The 17,785-nt window shown below is 36.8% G+C and overlaps 1 protein-coding gene across 2 annotated transcripts; it reads left to right on the plus strand.

The window, feature by feature from the left end:
- LOC18789391 (kinesin-like protein KIN-4C) lies at positions 6,479–17,486 on the plus strand. Of its 2 annotated transcripts, none has more exons than XM_020560397.1 (28): positions 6,479–6,590; positions 6,727–6,917; positions 7,737–7,883; positions 7,973–8,125; positions 8,207–8,457; positions 8,971–9,149; positions 9,367–9,491; positions 9,814–9,850; positions 9,935–10,026; positions 10,115–10,231; positions 10,319–10,432; positions 10,511–10,594; positions 10,732–10,939; positions 11,603–11,703; positions 11,972–12,070; positions 12,150–12,263; positions 12,330–12,446; positions 12,534–12,614; positions 13,098–13,169; positions 13,245–13,338; positions 13,412–13,443; positions 13,835–13,920; positions 14,453–14,524; positions 14,624–14,851; positions 15,008–15,140; positions 15,728–15,814; positions 15,948–16,508; positions 16,777–17,486. In XM_020560397.1, exons 2-28 carry the CDS (start codon positions 6,807–6,809, stop codon positions 17,101–17,103), a joined length of 3,822 nt encoding a protein of 1,273 aa, XP_020415986.1. In that variant the 5' UTR covers positions 6,479–6,590; positions 6,727–6,806; the 3' UTR covers positions 17,104–17,486. The 2 variants fall into 2 exon arrangements, with proteins under 2 accessions (XP_020415986.1, XP_020415991.1); XM_020560402.1 differs by having other exon boundaries at positions 13,245–13,326.

Consider the following 17,785-nt stretch of genomic DNA (forward strand, 5'->3'; position numbering starts at 1 on the left):
CGTGGTCAAATCAAAGTGTAGCGTTTTGGATTTTATTTCGCTACGTGGACCCGCGAAATTACCTTTCGGTTTTTCACGGTGGGATTTATGTGGCGCATAGAGGTAAGGTGCGCGGTGTGCATAATTATTTAGCATCGGTTTCCTCCTTGCCAGCATTGCATGGATTGGTCTCGATCGATGATATTTCTGCGGTGATCGGGCGGTTGTTCTCAGGTCTGGGTCAGGTCAGGTTGGGTCGGGTTTGATTGATATACGCGATAATGGTTTAAATTGCAAAGAAAAGAGGGATTTCCCACACATTCGAATCTGAAACCACTAATTTACAAACCAAGCTTATTTTCCACTAGGACAGACCTCGTTAGCAAATTTGACTTATTGAAATAGTTTTTCAACGAAACTGTAATTTGATCATACAAAATACGGATAATGATTTGATCATACAAAATTCTGAAATTTTGTTTTTTCATTTTATTTTATAATACTTTTGTTAAATATATGTTATTAATGTGTTTGCTTTATGGACTTATGGCGTTACATTATGAATTGAATATGCATATTTGAAGAGGCTTGTTACAATCTGCCTAGTTAATGTGGAATGGAAGGAGGCAAATGATAGGAGTGGACCGAAATATTCTCACACTAGGAGAACGTGTTCAAAACGTAACAGAATTCAAAGTAATTTAACATGTTAGGATATGAAAACTACATAAATAAAATTGAAACTGTTGGCACAAGAGTAGTAAAATTAACAAACCACATGAATAAAAAGTGATTTTTTTCCTAATAAGATGTTATTATACTTCCAATAAAAATACTAATGAACATAAGTGTTACGTGCATAAACACTCCTAAACGGTCATATAATACTTTGAGATATATAAAAAATGCAAGACTCGCACATTTTTTACGGGCAGTATATAAAAGTTCAAGCTGAACTGGTGAACTTTATTTTTCGTTGTTGTTTTTGTGTTAATCGAATTTGAATAAACAAAAATGAGCTGACCAAAGATACCTTGAATTACTAATAGGGTGTTAGTTGGATTGGCATAGACTTTTGATGTGCTCTTAAGTGGTCATGAGTTCAAGTCCCTATGGTATCTGTTTGTGCAAATAATCTCACGGGATCGGTTCCCAAGGGTCGATCCCCTTGGGTGTTCTGCCCGTGGGGAAGCTTAGGAGATTGAGCTTGTGAAGATTCCTCTACATCTTGTCGCCGCGTGTTGGTCCTCGAGCAGGTTGGTGGGCGTCGATTATCATCCTCTGCCTGCAAGGAGGGTCGCTCAGGTCGACGTCTTTGGTGTCTCGGACGTGACTGGCTAACTCCTTCCTCGGTTCCCAAGGGTCGATCCCCTTGGGTGCCCTGCCCGTGGGGCAGATTAGGAGATTGAGCTTGGAAGGATCCCTCTACAGCTTGCTGTCGCGTGTTGGCCCTCGAGCAGGTTGGTGGGCGTCTGTCGTTGCGCTCGTCACGCGACTGCTCACGAACTCGAGCTCCTTGTGGGCCCAAGCGGGCGTGGACATTAGTCTGTGGGCCTAGCCTCTCGAGCACATTGGTCCTTGGTTCTAGCCCCGAACGGCTCAGAGTACGGCTCGCGGCTGTCTGCGTCTCATCTACTCGATCTCGATATCTCCTCTGCCGGTTTGCCCTTGTCTGACCAGCTTGGGACCTCTCGAATTGCTCGTCGACATGCTGGTGTGCCCTCATCTCCTCGTCACGGGGTCCAAGGTTAGGGCCTTGATTCAAGTTGATCTGCCTGAGTAGCTGGCCAATCAGGTTGTTCTGGTCATCGACCTTCTGTGTGAGTTGATCAACCCGTGAGTTAAGGTCCACCTGACTGCGCGGGTCAAGTAGAGCGTTGTGCATCGGGCCTAACGGCATATGGGCTAGGGCTCCATTAGACGCGTACACAGGTGCATATGTCGAGTGTGATCGCAGAGGAGGGAGAGAATGGATCTGCTCCAAGACTGGGATGACGTTGGAGTAGCCATGGGGCTGAGCAGCAAATCCGGTAGTTGAGTGGTGTGGCTGCTGCTGTGCTGCGACGGCAGGACAGCGGGGCAGAGCAGCTCCTGTAATCGGCGCCGGCAACTGCAAGGCTGTGGAGGACCCGGGGTCATGTGGCGGCTGTTCTGCCATTCCTGCAGCTGAATGCGGCTGCAAAGCACTGGAGGACGACTGCAGGGCGTTGGCAGCCACGATTCCGTGCGGTTGCATTGAGGTTTCCACCACGAAACCACGAGGTAGGCCCGTCGTGGTGGCGTTACTCTTCGTACGCCTTGTATCAACCATGGTTGTCCGAAAAAATGTGTGAAAGATGGATTTAGAGCACGCTTTGAATATATCTCGTGCTCTCAATGAAAGCACCAAATGTTTGTGCAAATAATCTCACTGGAGAATATTCGCTTCTAGATCCTTCAACCTTCGATCTTCCTTCTCTCTCTTCCTCGATTCCTGTAAAAAAGACTGGAGTAAATAGACCACACCCGGGGGGTGTTGGCCAAAGGCCCTCCGATGCCTAAGTTAGTTCGAGTGTTTGTAGGAAAACAATAGCTAAGCAAAGGGTACGGAGTTTTATGTAGGGTGTAAACCGGGTGGCCGGAGCCGTGTGTGGTGGCCGGAGCCGTGGGGAGAAAATATGGAGAGTGGAGAGGGAGAGAGAGCTTCAGGTATTTTTCTCGGGTATCAGGAGTAGGTTTAGATGTACCTTGAATGATGAAGGAGGTCGTCTATTTATAGGAGCCTCGGGGCTAGGGTTTCGTAGGAATCGAGTTGGGCCTGATAATATATGAATTAAATAGATATTATCTCTTAAAAAGATAATATCTGATTTAAATGATATTATCTTCTCTTTATTAGGATAATATCTTAATTAATGATATTATCTCTTTAAATAAAGATAATATCATATTAATTAAGATATTTATCCCAATTAATTAATTAACCAGATAAACTGATCTAATTAATTAATTAAAGAGATAATCTTCTTTTCCACGTAGCGTGCCCTGATTGGAGACGAAAATATATGCTCCCACAATATCCGTGTGTGTGAGTTTTCCCCCCTCCCCTTTTTAACTTTGGTAATTAAAAAAAGTAATTACAATTTTGGTCACTGTGGTTAGAGTCGAATCTAATTTTGGTTACCCAGCCTTCAATTTTCCGATTTTGATCATCATAAACATCGTCAACAAATCAAGTCTAATGGAGGTATTCTATCAGTTTCAATGCACGTGATACGTGTGTCTATGGGCAATATTGCTCTTTCACCCCTAAACCTACGGCAGTGCTATCTCTCACTCTCAGATGGCCGGCACTTATGAAACCCAAAAGATATTTGAGATTGGTAGTGTTGATATCCTTCTTGGTCTTTAGAACAAGCCGAGCTTGTTCATCATTTCATCGCACTTCTTCAAAGCCTTGCATCCCTTCCTCACCACCTCCTAATACCCAAACGACCACAAAAGCAATCAAATCACTCAAATCAATTACACAAGAAAAAGTTGGCCTCGTCACCGGATCGAATTTGAAATCTAGGCTCGTCTGTTTAATATGCACATGCAGTTGAGATAAAGCATTTATTTTCACCTCAAACAAAAATATAAATTTATTGTATTTTTCTCCAATTCGCCTCCTTTAATCTCAAACTTTGTTTCTTGCTAGGTTGAGTTGCTAGGTTGAGAAGTTGTAGAGAGGGAAGAAGTTGTAAAGAGCAGGAGAGAAAGAGCTAGGTTGGGGTGAAAGTACGCACACAACACGTGCGTTGAAATTGACGGAATACTCCAATTGGACTTGATTGCTGACGATGCAAAGTGTGATGACCAAAATCGAAAAATTGAAAGTTGGGTGACCAAAATTAAATTCGACCCTAACTTCACTGGACAAAATTGTAATTACTCAAAAAAAATATAAATTCTAAAAATTTATCGTTTACTATTCGGATTAGAGGTCGTAGACCATACATTTTGGCGGTGAATGGACTCGAGCAATCCTGGTCAACGACTTGCGTCAAAGAGAAGTTTAGACGATGGTCCATAGAAAGCCACCAACGGAGCACGCCACAGCTTATCATTTTTTCCATGAATAGTGATGATCAAACACGTTTATGGTGTGCTGATGTTGTTTGCCTATTATTTTGGATAAGATTTTATATATATATATATATATATATATATATTTTTTTTTTTGGGGTATGGATAGGTCATACGACCAAATTTCATAACCCTTTTCGCAACTTCAGAAATTGATATTACCATAATACCCTTCTGCCACTTAATCCATCTTTCTGACGTCTGAATGCTAAACTCTTTTCTCACTGTTTCTATAACCTCTGCCATTTCGGTTTTCCATCCACAGCGGCGGAGGCTAATCAATTTAAATTTTCGACCTTATGAATTTTGCATTCCTTTGTTTCATTGCAATTTTTATGTAAGAGCATTCGTAATGGTTGCTCAATAGTTTATTTCAGTTCGGTTTAATAGTTCAATTTATTGAATTTTTTTTTGCAGTTATTGAACAAAACTGCAGTTTCACTTGAAATGGTGCACTTCAATAGCTTACAAATTAAAAATTATATTTAAAATATATATATATATATATATTAAAATGATTGAATAAAATAAAATGAATAAAGGTAATTACAATAACAATTATATAATTAAAATGGTTTCAAAGATATCTTTAAAAAGAGACCTATTTTGAATACATATAAATAAAAACTTGTGAAAATCGATGATACTTTTGGTTAATATGAACCCAAAGATCATCTAAGTACCTACGATCGGATTTTGCAAAATTTCAACATAGGTTGTGCACAGTAATTTTTCTTGCTCCCTGGTATAATGAGTTCCCTTTTTTTGGTTGCTCATTTTTTATTGAAAAATAAAATTTCAACTTAAACATTTTTTTTTTTGTGGGTGTAGGAAATTGTGGGAGAGTTGTTTTCTACATTGTATTTATAGGTAAATAACTAGCCATTTGAAAAGGTAACTAACCATTTGTATTTTTGAAAAGTGAAATAAATTAGCAATAGTATATATAATTAGCTATCCTTTTTATGAAAAGTGAAACAAATCAATAATGACTAGTATATATATTAATTAGATGTTTTTTTTTAACAGTGAAATAAATCAGAAACGACTAGTTGCTTTGAAAAAATAAAAGTAACGGCTAGTCTACACTAATTAAATGTAATGGAAAAATTAAAAAGTAATGTTATCCATGTGTCAATAAGAGAGAGGCTATAGAGTCATTATGTTGGCCAATTTATTGAAATGAATTTCATTTCAAAGTTTATTTTAGTGACTTCTGAAATTAACTATTGATCCATGAAATAAAATATTAATCTTTGAAATAAACTGAACTTTACCACTACAAGTCAAAAGTTCAATTTATTAAAATAAAATTGAAATGACCCTCACCATTTATGAGCTATCTAAAACTAGTGAATTAGATGTAAGAAAAATGGCTAAATGAGCACATGTGCACATTGATAGCCATATGGACGAACGTGTGGATTAGAGACTTATGGGTTAGAAAGTGTTTGTGTCAGAATTTGAGTTTTTGCTTATTTCTGACCAAAATACGTGATCTAGAAGATTTCAAGAAAATTACTTATTATGCATACAAAATTGATTTTAAAAAAGAAAAGGAAAATCATAATAATATTACCGTGATTTTATTGGATAATTTTTATAGAAATTTTCTTTGATTACTTGGAAAACAAGACAATATTTTACACAAGAATTGCAATCCATGCAATACGTGAGCTTGCCATATTTTGCCTACTATCTTGCACTGTTGCCGTACTTGCATAAATGCAATCAAGGGATTGTTGCACTGTAGCTCTAGTGGTAGTTCTGCGGGTGTCAATAGTGTCCCAACTCCCTTTCCGTCCTAATAATTTGGAATGAATTGACACCAAAAAAACAAACAAACAAACGGAGAACAATCTACACCGAAAACTTTTCCTTTGTAGTCAAATTCTTTGCCAATTAGGTTATGTGACCTATCACTTAATTTCTTTTGTCAATGAATTTGAATTTAAACATTAGCTTCTTAAAGTGAATTTTTTTTCCTTTGTGAGAAAAAAAGAATGGATGTTAACAACTTTCCACTTATAACATTATCATGCATACAACTATTTTTTATGGTTTTTGACTCATGACTATAATTCAAAACTGATAAATTTTCACCGAAGTAAAACACAAAACAGAGCTAGTTGTTCCAGAAAGCAGCCCCCCTGGGCCCAACTCAAACCGCTTCTTTAGGAAAAACATTTCCAAAATTATTTCAGTGGGCCAGGCTGTTCCGGGATCACACCAATTTCCAAAATTAAAACCCGCTACGCCGGAGCACGTGCCAGTCACGTGACCTCCCTATATTTTGAATTCGGACTTGTCCGCCATCTCTCAAATCTACCTTAATTTGACCCCCGTCCCCCTCCCAATTCAAATTCCCTGCCTCTCTCTCTCTCTCTCTCTCTCTCTCTCTCTCTCTCTCTCTCTCTCTCTCTCTCTCTCTCTCTCTCTCTCTCGCCTTTCAAACCAAACAGCCAAAATTGAGAGCAAATCCCATTCTGGTCCACCTTCTTCAGGTGCAACTCTCTCAGATCCATTAATATCTTCCTACTTTTCAGCTATCATTGTCTAATCGTTTTCAATTATTTTTTGCTATTTTTGTCTGGTAATTTTTGTGCGAATAATTTGGTTCTTACTTCTGATTCTGATTAGGGATTCATTTCAATCTGGAGGCGCGGGGGGGAGGATTTAGGATTTTCGATTTCTTAAATAAAGCTTTGCTTTAGGTCGAGATGGATAGTTCGGAATGTGTTCGAGTGGCTGTCAACATAAGGCCATTGATTACCTCCGAGCTTCTGATAGGCTGCACAGATTGCATTTCTGTTGCTCCCGGTGAACCCCAGGTAGCTTTTTCATATTGGTAGAAATTTTAAAAATTTAAGGTGAAGTTTTGGTTTTCATATTTGGGAATGTCAAATGTGGCTGATTGAGCTATTTATTTTGTTGCATATTAATTTTTGCATGTAAATTTTGTACATGGATGGCTTATTTGGTGCCCCTAAGCTTGGGCCCGGATAGAACATAGTAGAGATATGAGATGAGAAGGTTCTCTTAATTTTCACTCAAGCTACCAAAACATCCAAATATTACTACTTGAATAAAATATGTGTTCACTATGTCACTCTTCATTCTTATTTCCAAGTAAAATCCTACAATCTGATTTTACCTTTTTATAACTTTTAGTTTCATATAATGACTAACAAACCCTGACTTTTTATGTTGGTTTTTCTAACTTTCTCATATTCTATCTTCCAAGCTCCAATCCTTTCAAAATCGGGGAAAGAAGAACTTGGGATCCCATAGATTATTTATCCCTCTTTTCTTGGCTTTTGTTTTTGGTAAAGAGGTCACTTCTTTCCTATCCAACCAGTTTCATGGTTGCTTTTTTCTCCTTTACCAGGCATAGTGTGTTTAGGGTTTCAATGATCTTTCGGCATGAACTTAATGAAAAGTCATGATTCAAGTGAGTAAATGGTCTAATCAAAACCCTCTGTTGGTGTTAGGGGGTGTTTATGGGACGAAGCTTTACAAGCTTCTTTATGTCAAGTAAAAAATTCTTAATTCTGTAATGTGTGTTCAATCAAGTTTGATTTTTTTCTTTCAATAATTAAAATAGAGCATTGAACGTACTAGTAGTGAGTGATCATGGGATATATGTGCAGGTGCAAATTGGGTCACATTCATTCACATATGATTATGTTTATGGTAGCACCGGATTTCCTTCCAATGCAGTATATGATGATTGTGTTGCTCCACTTGTCGACGCGCTCTTCCATGGATACAATGCGACTGTGCTTGCATATGGACAGGTTTGATATTTATGAAATCTCTTTTTGTTGGTTTTGTTTTAACTTATGTTTAGCTAATATAACTAAATTCAATCCATTTAATATTGCAGACGGGTTCTGGGAAGACTTACACGATGGGCACTAACTATACCGGCGATGGAAGTAATGGGGGAATTATACCCAAAGTGATGGAAAGCATATTCAAAAGAGTTGAGACAAAGAAGGATACTACAGAGTTTTTGATCAGGGTATCATTTATTGAGGTACAAAGATTTCCATCAGTTCATTAGTATTCTCTTTAAATTATTTGGTTTGTGTGTTGATCTTGTATGTCATAATGGCAGATATTCAAGGAGGAAGTGTTTGACTTGCTTGACCCAAATTCATCATCACTCTCTAAAAACGATGGGGCAGCACCTACAAAGCCTGCCCCAGCAAGAGTGCCCATACAAATTAGAGAAACAGTGAATGGAGGGATAACACTTGCTGGTGTCACTGAGGCAGAGGTTAGGACAAAAGAAGAGATGGCATCATATCTCACCCGTGGATCGTTATGTCGTGCTACTGGGAGCACAAATATGAACAGTCAATCAAGGTGCTATGCCTGACTTTTCTATTAGTTAGGATTAAGTAGTTTTGTAATATAAAAGTAGGTCATGAATTGATATTATTAGCAATATCTTTATTTTCTTAAAATAATTTTACTCTCTGTTCAGGGCGTGTTGAATACTGTGTGTTCACATTATGCTTTAATTCATAATGCCAAAGTTTGTTATGTACATCATACTATGCGCATGCACTTTATCCTTATTCCTTTTTCTGTTTAATGTGGAATGGAAGACTTAATTATCTAATCAAAATAGCAGCAAGTGGTGTTTGTGGCAGATGAATACGACAGTTTTTGCTTCTAAGCATCATCATGTTGAATTAACTCAATAATTTCCACATTTGTTTGCATAATTTTTAGTTATTCTTACTTCTAAGATTTAGTTCTTTTTTTTTTTTTTCCAATTTTTAAATAAGCTTTTAAGATTTGATTCATTATGGATGAACTAATGTATTATCCTTTTTGCTTCTGTTGTTTTTTGTTTTTCTTTTTACAATGCAGTCGTTCACATGCTATCTTCACAATAACTATGGAGCAAAAGAGGACTGCTCACTTTGTCAATGGAACAACTCATGATGATATTGGTGATGATATCTTATGCGCAAAACTCCATCTAGTGGACCTAGCAGGTTCTGAGCGGGCAAAACGAACAGGCGCAGATGGCATGCGCTTGAAAGAAGGTAATTATGAGGTTTCTTGTATGGAAGCTTTCTTGTATAAAGGAATTATGCACTAGGATAATGATGGGCCTGCAGAAAAATTATCATCTTTATTACTGGATATTTGTTCTCAAATAAATCTGATAAATTCCCTTCGTTAGCCCTTTTAATCTTTTCCCGTTTTGTTTGAATTGGCTACTGCTTGTATTTTAAGATAAATTTATGGTTCTTGTAATAGGCATTCATATCAACAAGGGCTTACTCGCTCTGGGCAATGTGATTAGTGCCTTGGGAGATGAAAAGAAGCGGAAAGAAGGTGGTCATGTTCCGTATCGTGATAGCAAATTAACACGCTTATTACAGGCATGCAAATTATTTCATTTCCTTTTAGTTCTTGTTGTACACTTTTTTGGAGCTTGTAAGTTACAGACATATTTTCAGCATCTACAATTTGCTTGTGGTCTTGTGGATAAGTATTCTTTTAGAAATTTTAAGAAAAATGGTACAGAGTGCAGAAGTTTTATTTGTTATGCTGAAATTTTAACATTATTAGAAAAGAAATTATCGAAACTATAAAAGTATATTTTTATATCTCGAAGCAGAAGTGCTTCACTGTCTGTAAATAAACGAAAGTAAAGATGCCTTACTACTCTTCTGACTAATCTTTTGCAATTTGAACTTTTAGGATTCTCTCGGGGGAAACAGCAAGACTGTGATGATTGGTACGTTGTTTTTCCTTCTTAGATCTAAAGCTTCATTGGGCGTCAAGACATGCATTTCTAATTATTCTATTTTCATTTGCTTAGCTTGTGTTAGTCCAGCGGACACAAATGCGGAAGAGACGTTGAATACTCTAAAATATGCGAATCGTGCGCGCAACATTCAGAACAAGGCAGTTGTAAGTTTTAGTGCAACACAATTATTTTTTGATAATGTTTCATCTATTTATTTCTTTTATTGATTTTATCTTTTATTTTAAATTTTAGATCAACCGTGATCCCATGGCAACTCAGTTGCAAACAATGAGGAGCCAGATTGAGCAGCTACAGGCTGAGCTTCTGTTTTACCGTGGTGATGCCAGTGCACCATATGATGAACTTCAGGTATTCCACTGTGTAAACATAAGCTCTTTAGCACCTTTATTATGTGTCTATTGCTTTTAGATTTTTGAATAATTTCAAATTTTCTAGATCCTGAAGCACAAAGTATCATTACTCGAGTCAAGCAACATGGAGCTGCGGAACGAGCTTCAAGAACGCCGAGTCACTTGTGACCATCTAAAGCAACGTGCTCTTGATGCCCAGGTATTATAACAAAAAAATAGTTCAAAAATTCTGTCATTGATTAATATCTAGCCATGAGACTAATATCCAATATTTCAGGTTGAAAAAGATAAACTAGTCATGAAAATTGAATCCGCCCGAAGTGGTAAATCTTGGGATGAGATTGACTCTAATTCAGTTCAGGTTGGTGTACACTGATTTCTCTTATTTTGTGTGTGTGTTTATTTGTTTTCTGGCAGCATGTTTTTTTTTTGGGTGTGGCTGCTGCTTGATGATAAACAAGAAACTCATCTGAGACATGGCTTTTAATCTCTTTTCAGGACTATGACTTGCTAAAAGGTTATGTGTCAAAAATCCAGGAGTTAGAAGGGGAATTGTTCTGCTTGAAAAACTTAAACAACTCAAAACCGAAGAGAATTCTTGACTGTGTTGAGTCAGATGATGATGGCTTTCACTCAAAGAATATATTATTCCCCACTATTAATGAGTATTCATCTGATTATGATACCAAAGCTGGGGATATTCCAGGTATTATGAAAAACGCTTAGAATTTCATCTGATTTCTTGCTTTCTCTAGTTGTTTGATTTGGTTGTACATTATAATTTCATCTATCGCCAAGCTTGATTTCCTGAGTGCTACTTTCTGTTACAACTATCTGCCAATAATTTTTGGTGTTATAGAACTGTGGAGTGCTAGTGGGTAGGATAGACAAATTATAGTACGGGATATTTCCTGCAATTGAAAGTTGTTGTCAATTTGTTGTAATTGCAATTCTTTTGGTACTTTTTTTTAAAAATTATTCTTGATGATATTGGGACTTTATCTTAAATTCTAAGGGTAGTATATGTAAATATGAGACTTAACTTCTATTTTTTAATTTTTTTTAACATAATAAGAGGTTTATTGAGGATTGTACGGGGTAGGTAACAAAGGACTTGTTGGATAAAATTTGTTCCTGGTCGTCATTGTAGGGTTTGATTTTCTGGAGATATACCTTTGTTCCTCTTTCATGTGTCGTGTTGTTCTTTTTGTGTTATCCTTGGACATTTTATGAAGTTTATAGCAGCTAGTTGGTTAGGTTAGGTTCTTTATGTGTTTTAAGTGCGTAACTTGTTCACTATGCTTGTACCATTACTTTTGTCCTAATAACGTCTTTGAGTTTCCCATCAAAACTTTTAATTTATGTGTAGATGAGATTGAAGATCATGAAAAGGAGCAAGAATATTCTTCACTTCAAGAAAAATTTGATAGAGAGCTGAAAGAATTGGATAAAGCTCTTGAACAGAAGGAGGTGAGGTTTCTTAATTTTTGACTGCAGTGGTAGATTTATTTTGGTTGCCCATAAATTTGAAGAAACCCTTCACTGGAAGGGTATTGTGAATGGCCTGCTAAATTGTTGCCAATTTTTTTTTTCCTTATAGATGACTTGTTTAAGTTTTAAACTATTTCTTTCCGCCCTACTTTTTTCTGGGTTATGCTTTGTTCATTCCCAATTGTTGTGGCTTTCTGGTCACTTTGTTTTATTTTATTTTAATTTGGTTTGGTTTGATTTGTTAAAGGCTGAAATGAAGCGGTTTGCAACTTCTGATACCTCGGTTCTTAAACTACATTATGAGAAGAAAGTTCAGGAGTTGGAACATGAGAAGAAATCACTGCAGGTTTGTTTCTTTCTGGTATACTTATGCTGTGCCCGTGATAAAGGTCTGGCTCACAAATCTGCCTGTTCTGATTCTGCAGAAAGAGATTGAGGCATTGAGACACAATCTTGCAAATATCTCATCCACTTCCGATGATGGTGCTCAAAAGCTGAAGGAAGATTATCTACACAAGTTGAACGTCCTTGAAGGACAGGTGATTACAAATGCCTTAGTCTTTTGATGGAAATTGCATATCTTGGGCTTAAATTTTTGTTTGCAGGTTTCTGAGCTGAAAAAAAAGCAAGATGCTCAAGCTCAACTTCTGAGACAAAAACAAAAAAGTGATGAAGCTGCAAAGAGACTTCAGGATGAGATCCAGAGAATAAAGACTCAAAAGGTGTTTGTTGCTAAAAATGCGCCTGTTCATGCAAATTGATATTTTAACATTTTGTTCTCATTATTAACTGCAATGCTTATTTCTTAGGTTCAACTGCAACACAAGATCAAACAAGAGTCTGAGCAGTTTAGGTTATGGAAAGCATCACGAGAAAAAGAAGTTCTTCAGGTATATGGATTTGTTGAGTAGCTTGCATATGTAAGTTGTGGTTTTCTGATGGATTAGGCCACATCATTTGCAATACTGGTGATATGCTTATCATGTAAATGATCTAAGAATGTGCATATGGTATAGTCATGGTGCTCTGTGGCCTACTGTTTACCAATCATGTGGTACTTCTCAATTTTTGTTACTCGTAATTTTTGGTCAACAACAATCATGATTTAGAAAACACATTTCATTGAATTTTGAAAAAAAAAAAACACTCCAAAGTCGTCATTTTTACTTTTGAAATGTTATTAATTCTTTTTTATATCTTTTAGGTTAGCAGAAAGCTACTTTTGCTAGATGAATAACATGAATTCTCCTTTTGTGTAACAATTTTAAGATGCTGTACATACTGTAGCTTGACTAGAATGTCTTTTCATTTTTCTAAACTATTTTGTAAATAGAGAGCTAAGGAATCTTCCTTCTTCTTTTGTCAATTAACAGCTCAAGAAAGAGGGGAGGAGGAATGAGTATGAGATGCATAAGCTATTAGCTTTAAATCAGAGGCAAAAAATGGTAAGAAAATGCTTATTAGGATTTGCTTCCTTCATTTATAGGAAGATATTCTCATTTTTCTCTACGTTATGTCAGGTTTTGCAACGAAAGACAGAAGAAGCTTCTATGGCCACAAAAAGGCTAAAAGAGCTTTTAGAATCCCGAAAGACTTCTTCACGTGAAACTTCTGGTCATGTGATATTCCTCTTTTATTTCCATTTTCATGTCATTATAGTGTATTAACAATTAAATGTTTTATGCAGGTGCTGGAATTGGCAGTGGTCCTGGAATTCAGGTACTTATAAGTTGTAACTCTATTTATGTATCTAATAAGAAAGAGAAGAATCATTTATCAGAAGGAATTGCTTGTTTTTATGATCTGGAGTTGGATTAATGTTGTGGATTTATAAACATCATACTATTTAAGTCTATGCCGTATTGAACAAGGCCCATGTGTTTGATGTGGCTTGATATTGTGACTTTAACATCAGTTAGTTTGATTTTTTTAAAGTTTCCTGTGTTATTATTACAACTTGGAAATTGGAATGCTTGTGATGAGGATCTAATTGGATTTTAAGTCCATTTGACTGCTTATAACCTCTTGATATATATAATTTTTTGGTTACAATAACCTCTTGATATATTTGGTTGTGTTTATATCCTACATTTAACTTTTCCCCAAACAGGCTTTAATGCAGGCAATTGAACATGAACTTGAAGTCACAGATCGGGTGCATGAAGTACGATCTGAGTATGACCGCCAAATGGAAGAGTAAGTCTTTCCATTCTAGTAAACTACTTTATAAATTGACTTAAATGGTCTTGACTCTTGAGATTTTTTGAATTGACTAGCTTGAAGATTATACCCTAAATTATGCTTTATGTTGAATTTTCTCTTAAATTTAGTTGTGCCAAGTATCATTTTGAATCAGGTAATTTTTTTTATTTAAAAAAAAGTTTTTTTATCCTGCTAGTTAGGTTGTATAAGTTACAGAACTGGCTAAGAACTTTCTCAGTTAAATAAAAAGGGTTTGTGCACGTATTCTATATTTACTTTCATGCACAACCTGTAAAAGAGTCTGTCTCCTAGATTCCTTTTGGTTCAATTTGAATATGTTTATAGTCCCAGACAATTTGTATATTGTCTAACTGATTGAGAGTGCAACAGTTACCCATACGCTGTTTTGTTTTTCATTTGAAACTATCTATGGTTTTTTGTTTTTACCAATCAAGTTTTTGAGTGGGACAGATTTTTATAACATGGCAATTCTATAGAATCAATTTAATTACACTTGCTATTGCAGGCGGGCTAGGATGGCCAAGGAGGTTGCCAAGCTAAAAGAAGAAGCAGAAATGTTAAAACGAAGTAATTTAAGGTGAGTAATTTTGCAGATGAATATTATGTGTGCAAAATGTCTTCTTTATTGTTTTGTGCTACTGTGAGATTTATGCGTATTGAACGGTGTTGATTGCAGTGATTGCCCCCAAGCAATGTCTCCTGGTGCAAGAAATTCAAGAATTTTTGCACTTGAAAACATGCTTGCTACTTCATCTAGCACCCTTGTTTCTATGGCATCACAATTGTCAGAAGCAGAAGAGCGTGAACGGGGTTTTAGTGGGAGGGGACGCTGGAACCAAGTTCGGTCCCTTGCTGATGCCAAAAATCTGATGAATCATTTGTTCTATTTAGCTTCTTCCTCCAGGTATTTTGGTCAAAGATTTCCCCAGAATAGAATTCTTGTTTAAAAACAAACCTTTTGTGTGTGTCGGCGAATTCTCTCTCTCTCTCTCTCTCTCTCTCTCTCTTAAGTATTTACTTTTGCATGCAACTGAAAACAATATTATCCCTGCTTTTCAAGGTGCTCGTTACGAGATAAAGAAGTGGCATACAGAGAAAAGGACTTGGAAATAAGAGATTTGAAGGAAAAAGTAGTAAGCTTGAGTAGTTTGCTTAGAAAATCAGAGATGCAGAGGGCTGAGCTTATTCATCAGGTAGAGTCTCAGATTAGCTTATATGGTTTTTAGTGTGATACCATGCTCTTTCTTCCTGTAATTAAGCTCCAAGTCAATTGAATTATTTTATAGTACAAATAAATAGAATTGAACATGGAGTAGAAGGGACAACAAGCAAATGGAATTTGATTTATATTTTAGTTTTATTAGTGTTTATCATGTGAATGTATGTGCATGTTTATGTGTGTGAGGAAATTCGACTTGGGTTAGCTGTCCAGTGATTGAACTGGTCTTTGACCACATAGCTAATTCTTTTTTATGAATTTTCTTTTTCAGTTTCAAGTGACAAGTGAATAAGACCATTAGAACCCCTTAATGAAATGGTCATCCTGGTCCTTGCATTATTTTCATGATTTGGCATACTGCATTAAACTTCTCTATGGTATCTAATGGATGAGTTATTCCTTGCTATTGATCCTTGTGCAATTATGTCCTTTCTGTGTGAATTGTTAAATTTGTGCACACATTTGTTTTTGTAGCATTAGAAAAACTCATTCAGTTTTCTGTCATTTTTTAATGATCTGAAAAATTCTTGTTTGGTTAATCTTGTATGAACTTTGCAACAGAATTCAGCCTTGAAGAAATATGCCATGAGCTGTTCAAGGGATGGTGACCTAAACAATGGAGGACACAAGTATGATTTGCGCAAGCTGGTAAGTTCTAGGGGCATTTCCCTCTGTTAGTTTTTCTTGCTGCTTACTACAATGTTTGCTCTTTTACTTGTTATTCCAGTTGACAAAAAATTGTTTTCTTTATTCTGTAATGACTGATACGTTGTGAATCCAGGAACACCGGGCATCATTCATCTTGGAGGATATGGATACATCTGATTCAGACAAATCAGATGCAGATAAGGATGACGAGTGGGTAGCATCTGGGAAACGAAGATCTAAAAAGAGAAAATCCAAAAGTGGAAGTTCAAGTGGGGAGTTTCCTTCATCAGATAGTCACGATTTGGGAGGCTTCAAATTGGATGGTTCAGGTGAGGGGATTGTTTCTGTGAAGAAAAGTGAATCAGGCATGTGCTGCTCTTGTAGCAAAATCTCCTCATGCAAAACTAGTAAATGTCAATGCCGATCTAGTGGTGGAACGTGTGGACCTTCATGTGGTTGTGTAGAGGCAAAGTGTTCAAATAGAGAATCTGTCTCACAAGAGGTGCTTGAGTCTGCACAAGCAGAGACGGCTGAAGGGATTGGAAATGATATAGGGACTGATGAAGCAGAAAAGAATCAGCTACTTGTTACTCATGGCGCAAGGCTACTTCAAAATGCATTGGTTGAGAACTCTAGTGAGACAACTGATGTTGATAAACCAAGGAGGGCTCTATCAGAGATTGGAAATACGTTGGTATACTTTAGTCTTACTGATAGACTTATTAGATGCATTTTCGGATCAAATATCGTTTAACTCTGCTGGACTAATTTCATTCACTCATACATATGATCCAATGGCTTAAAGAAATTTCTATAACTTAAAACTTGGTGGCTAACCATTTTGCATTGCACAGTTAATTTGTTCTTGCTTGATATTTTAGAGTTTCATTATTTTGAAACTCTCACTCTTATTTTGTCTTACATTTTTGTGGTTGTTCTTTGGTTTCTATCATCAACTACAGGTCAAATCCAATGCACCAAGACCTAACCAAAGAAAGAAGTGGCGAAAATCCACAGTACAACTTGTTACAAATGCTCCGCCTCCCTCGCAGCCAGAAGTTGCTGAAGCACCTCAAAGGCCAGATAACAGGGGGCACGAGACAAGCATCCCTATGAAGCTACCGAGGGCCATGCGATCTGCTGCTTCAAATGGCAGCAACCCATTTAGAGAAAGGAATGCCGATAAACCAGATCAATCCGGGGTCAATAAGGAAGGTGGAATTCCTACTCCAAGAAGCCCTCTCCGGCAGAACAGAACATCAGATGAGAAGGAAAACCGTGGCCTTTAACTTTTATAGCCTCTCCCCCATTGGAATTGTTTATGCCATCAGTGTGAAGCTTAGGGGGTGTATGGATTTATAGTGATGTAGGCTTAGCATGATTTTGTTGAAGGTTGCCGCTAGTTGATGGCGAAAATACTGCGGCTACGTGGATTGATCAATCCGGAGCCTTGATTTGTGTTTGATTGTTGAAGAAAGATGTAGATGAGTAGGCCTTTCTTTGCTGCTGTGTTTAGATGGTGCTCAGGAGTGTTGTTACTGTTATGTTCTGTCCACAATTCTTAATGGCATTGTAGATACAAACTGATCCATTCGGAGAAATATCTTCCACATGAATGATGCTAAACTTGCTTGGTTTTTCCATAAAATTGTATCGCAAAGATTTTATTGAAGGCAATGAAATCATATACCATCTTTCCCTGAAAATAGAGAAAAACAAATCATGAGTTTGACTTATGACATGGTTTAAAGAGGAAATTCGAAGATTCAAAGAGATGCGATTAAAAATAAAAAAGATAATAAAGTTGATGGAAATGACAACTAGGGCAACATTAAATTTAGTTAAAGGACAGTTATAGCTATTTTTGGAGATCATTGACAAAAATGCAACTCCAATATAATTCATGAACCATTTTAACAATTAAGCCTTTAGAAATTTTTTGAAAATGTCATGGAAAATATCATGTTTCTT

Source organism: Prunus persica, chromosome G1, assembly GCF_000346465.2.
Source record: "Prunus persica cultivar Lovell chromosome G1, Prunus_persica_NCBIv2, whole genome shotgun sequence".
Taxonomy (NCBI): Eukaryota; Viridiplantae; Streptophyta; class Magnoliopsida; order Rosales; family Rosaceae; genus Prunus; species Prunus persica.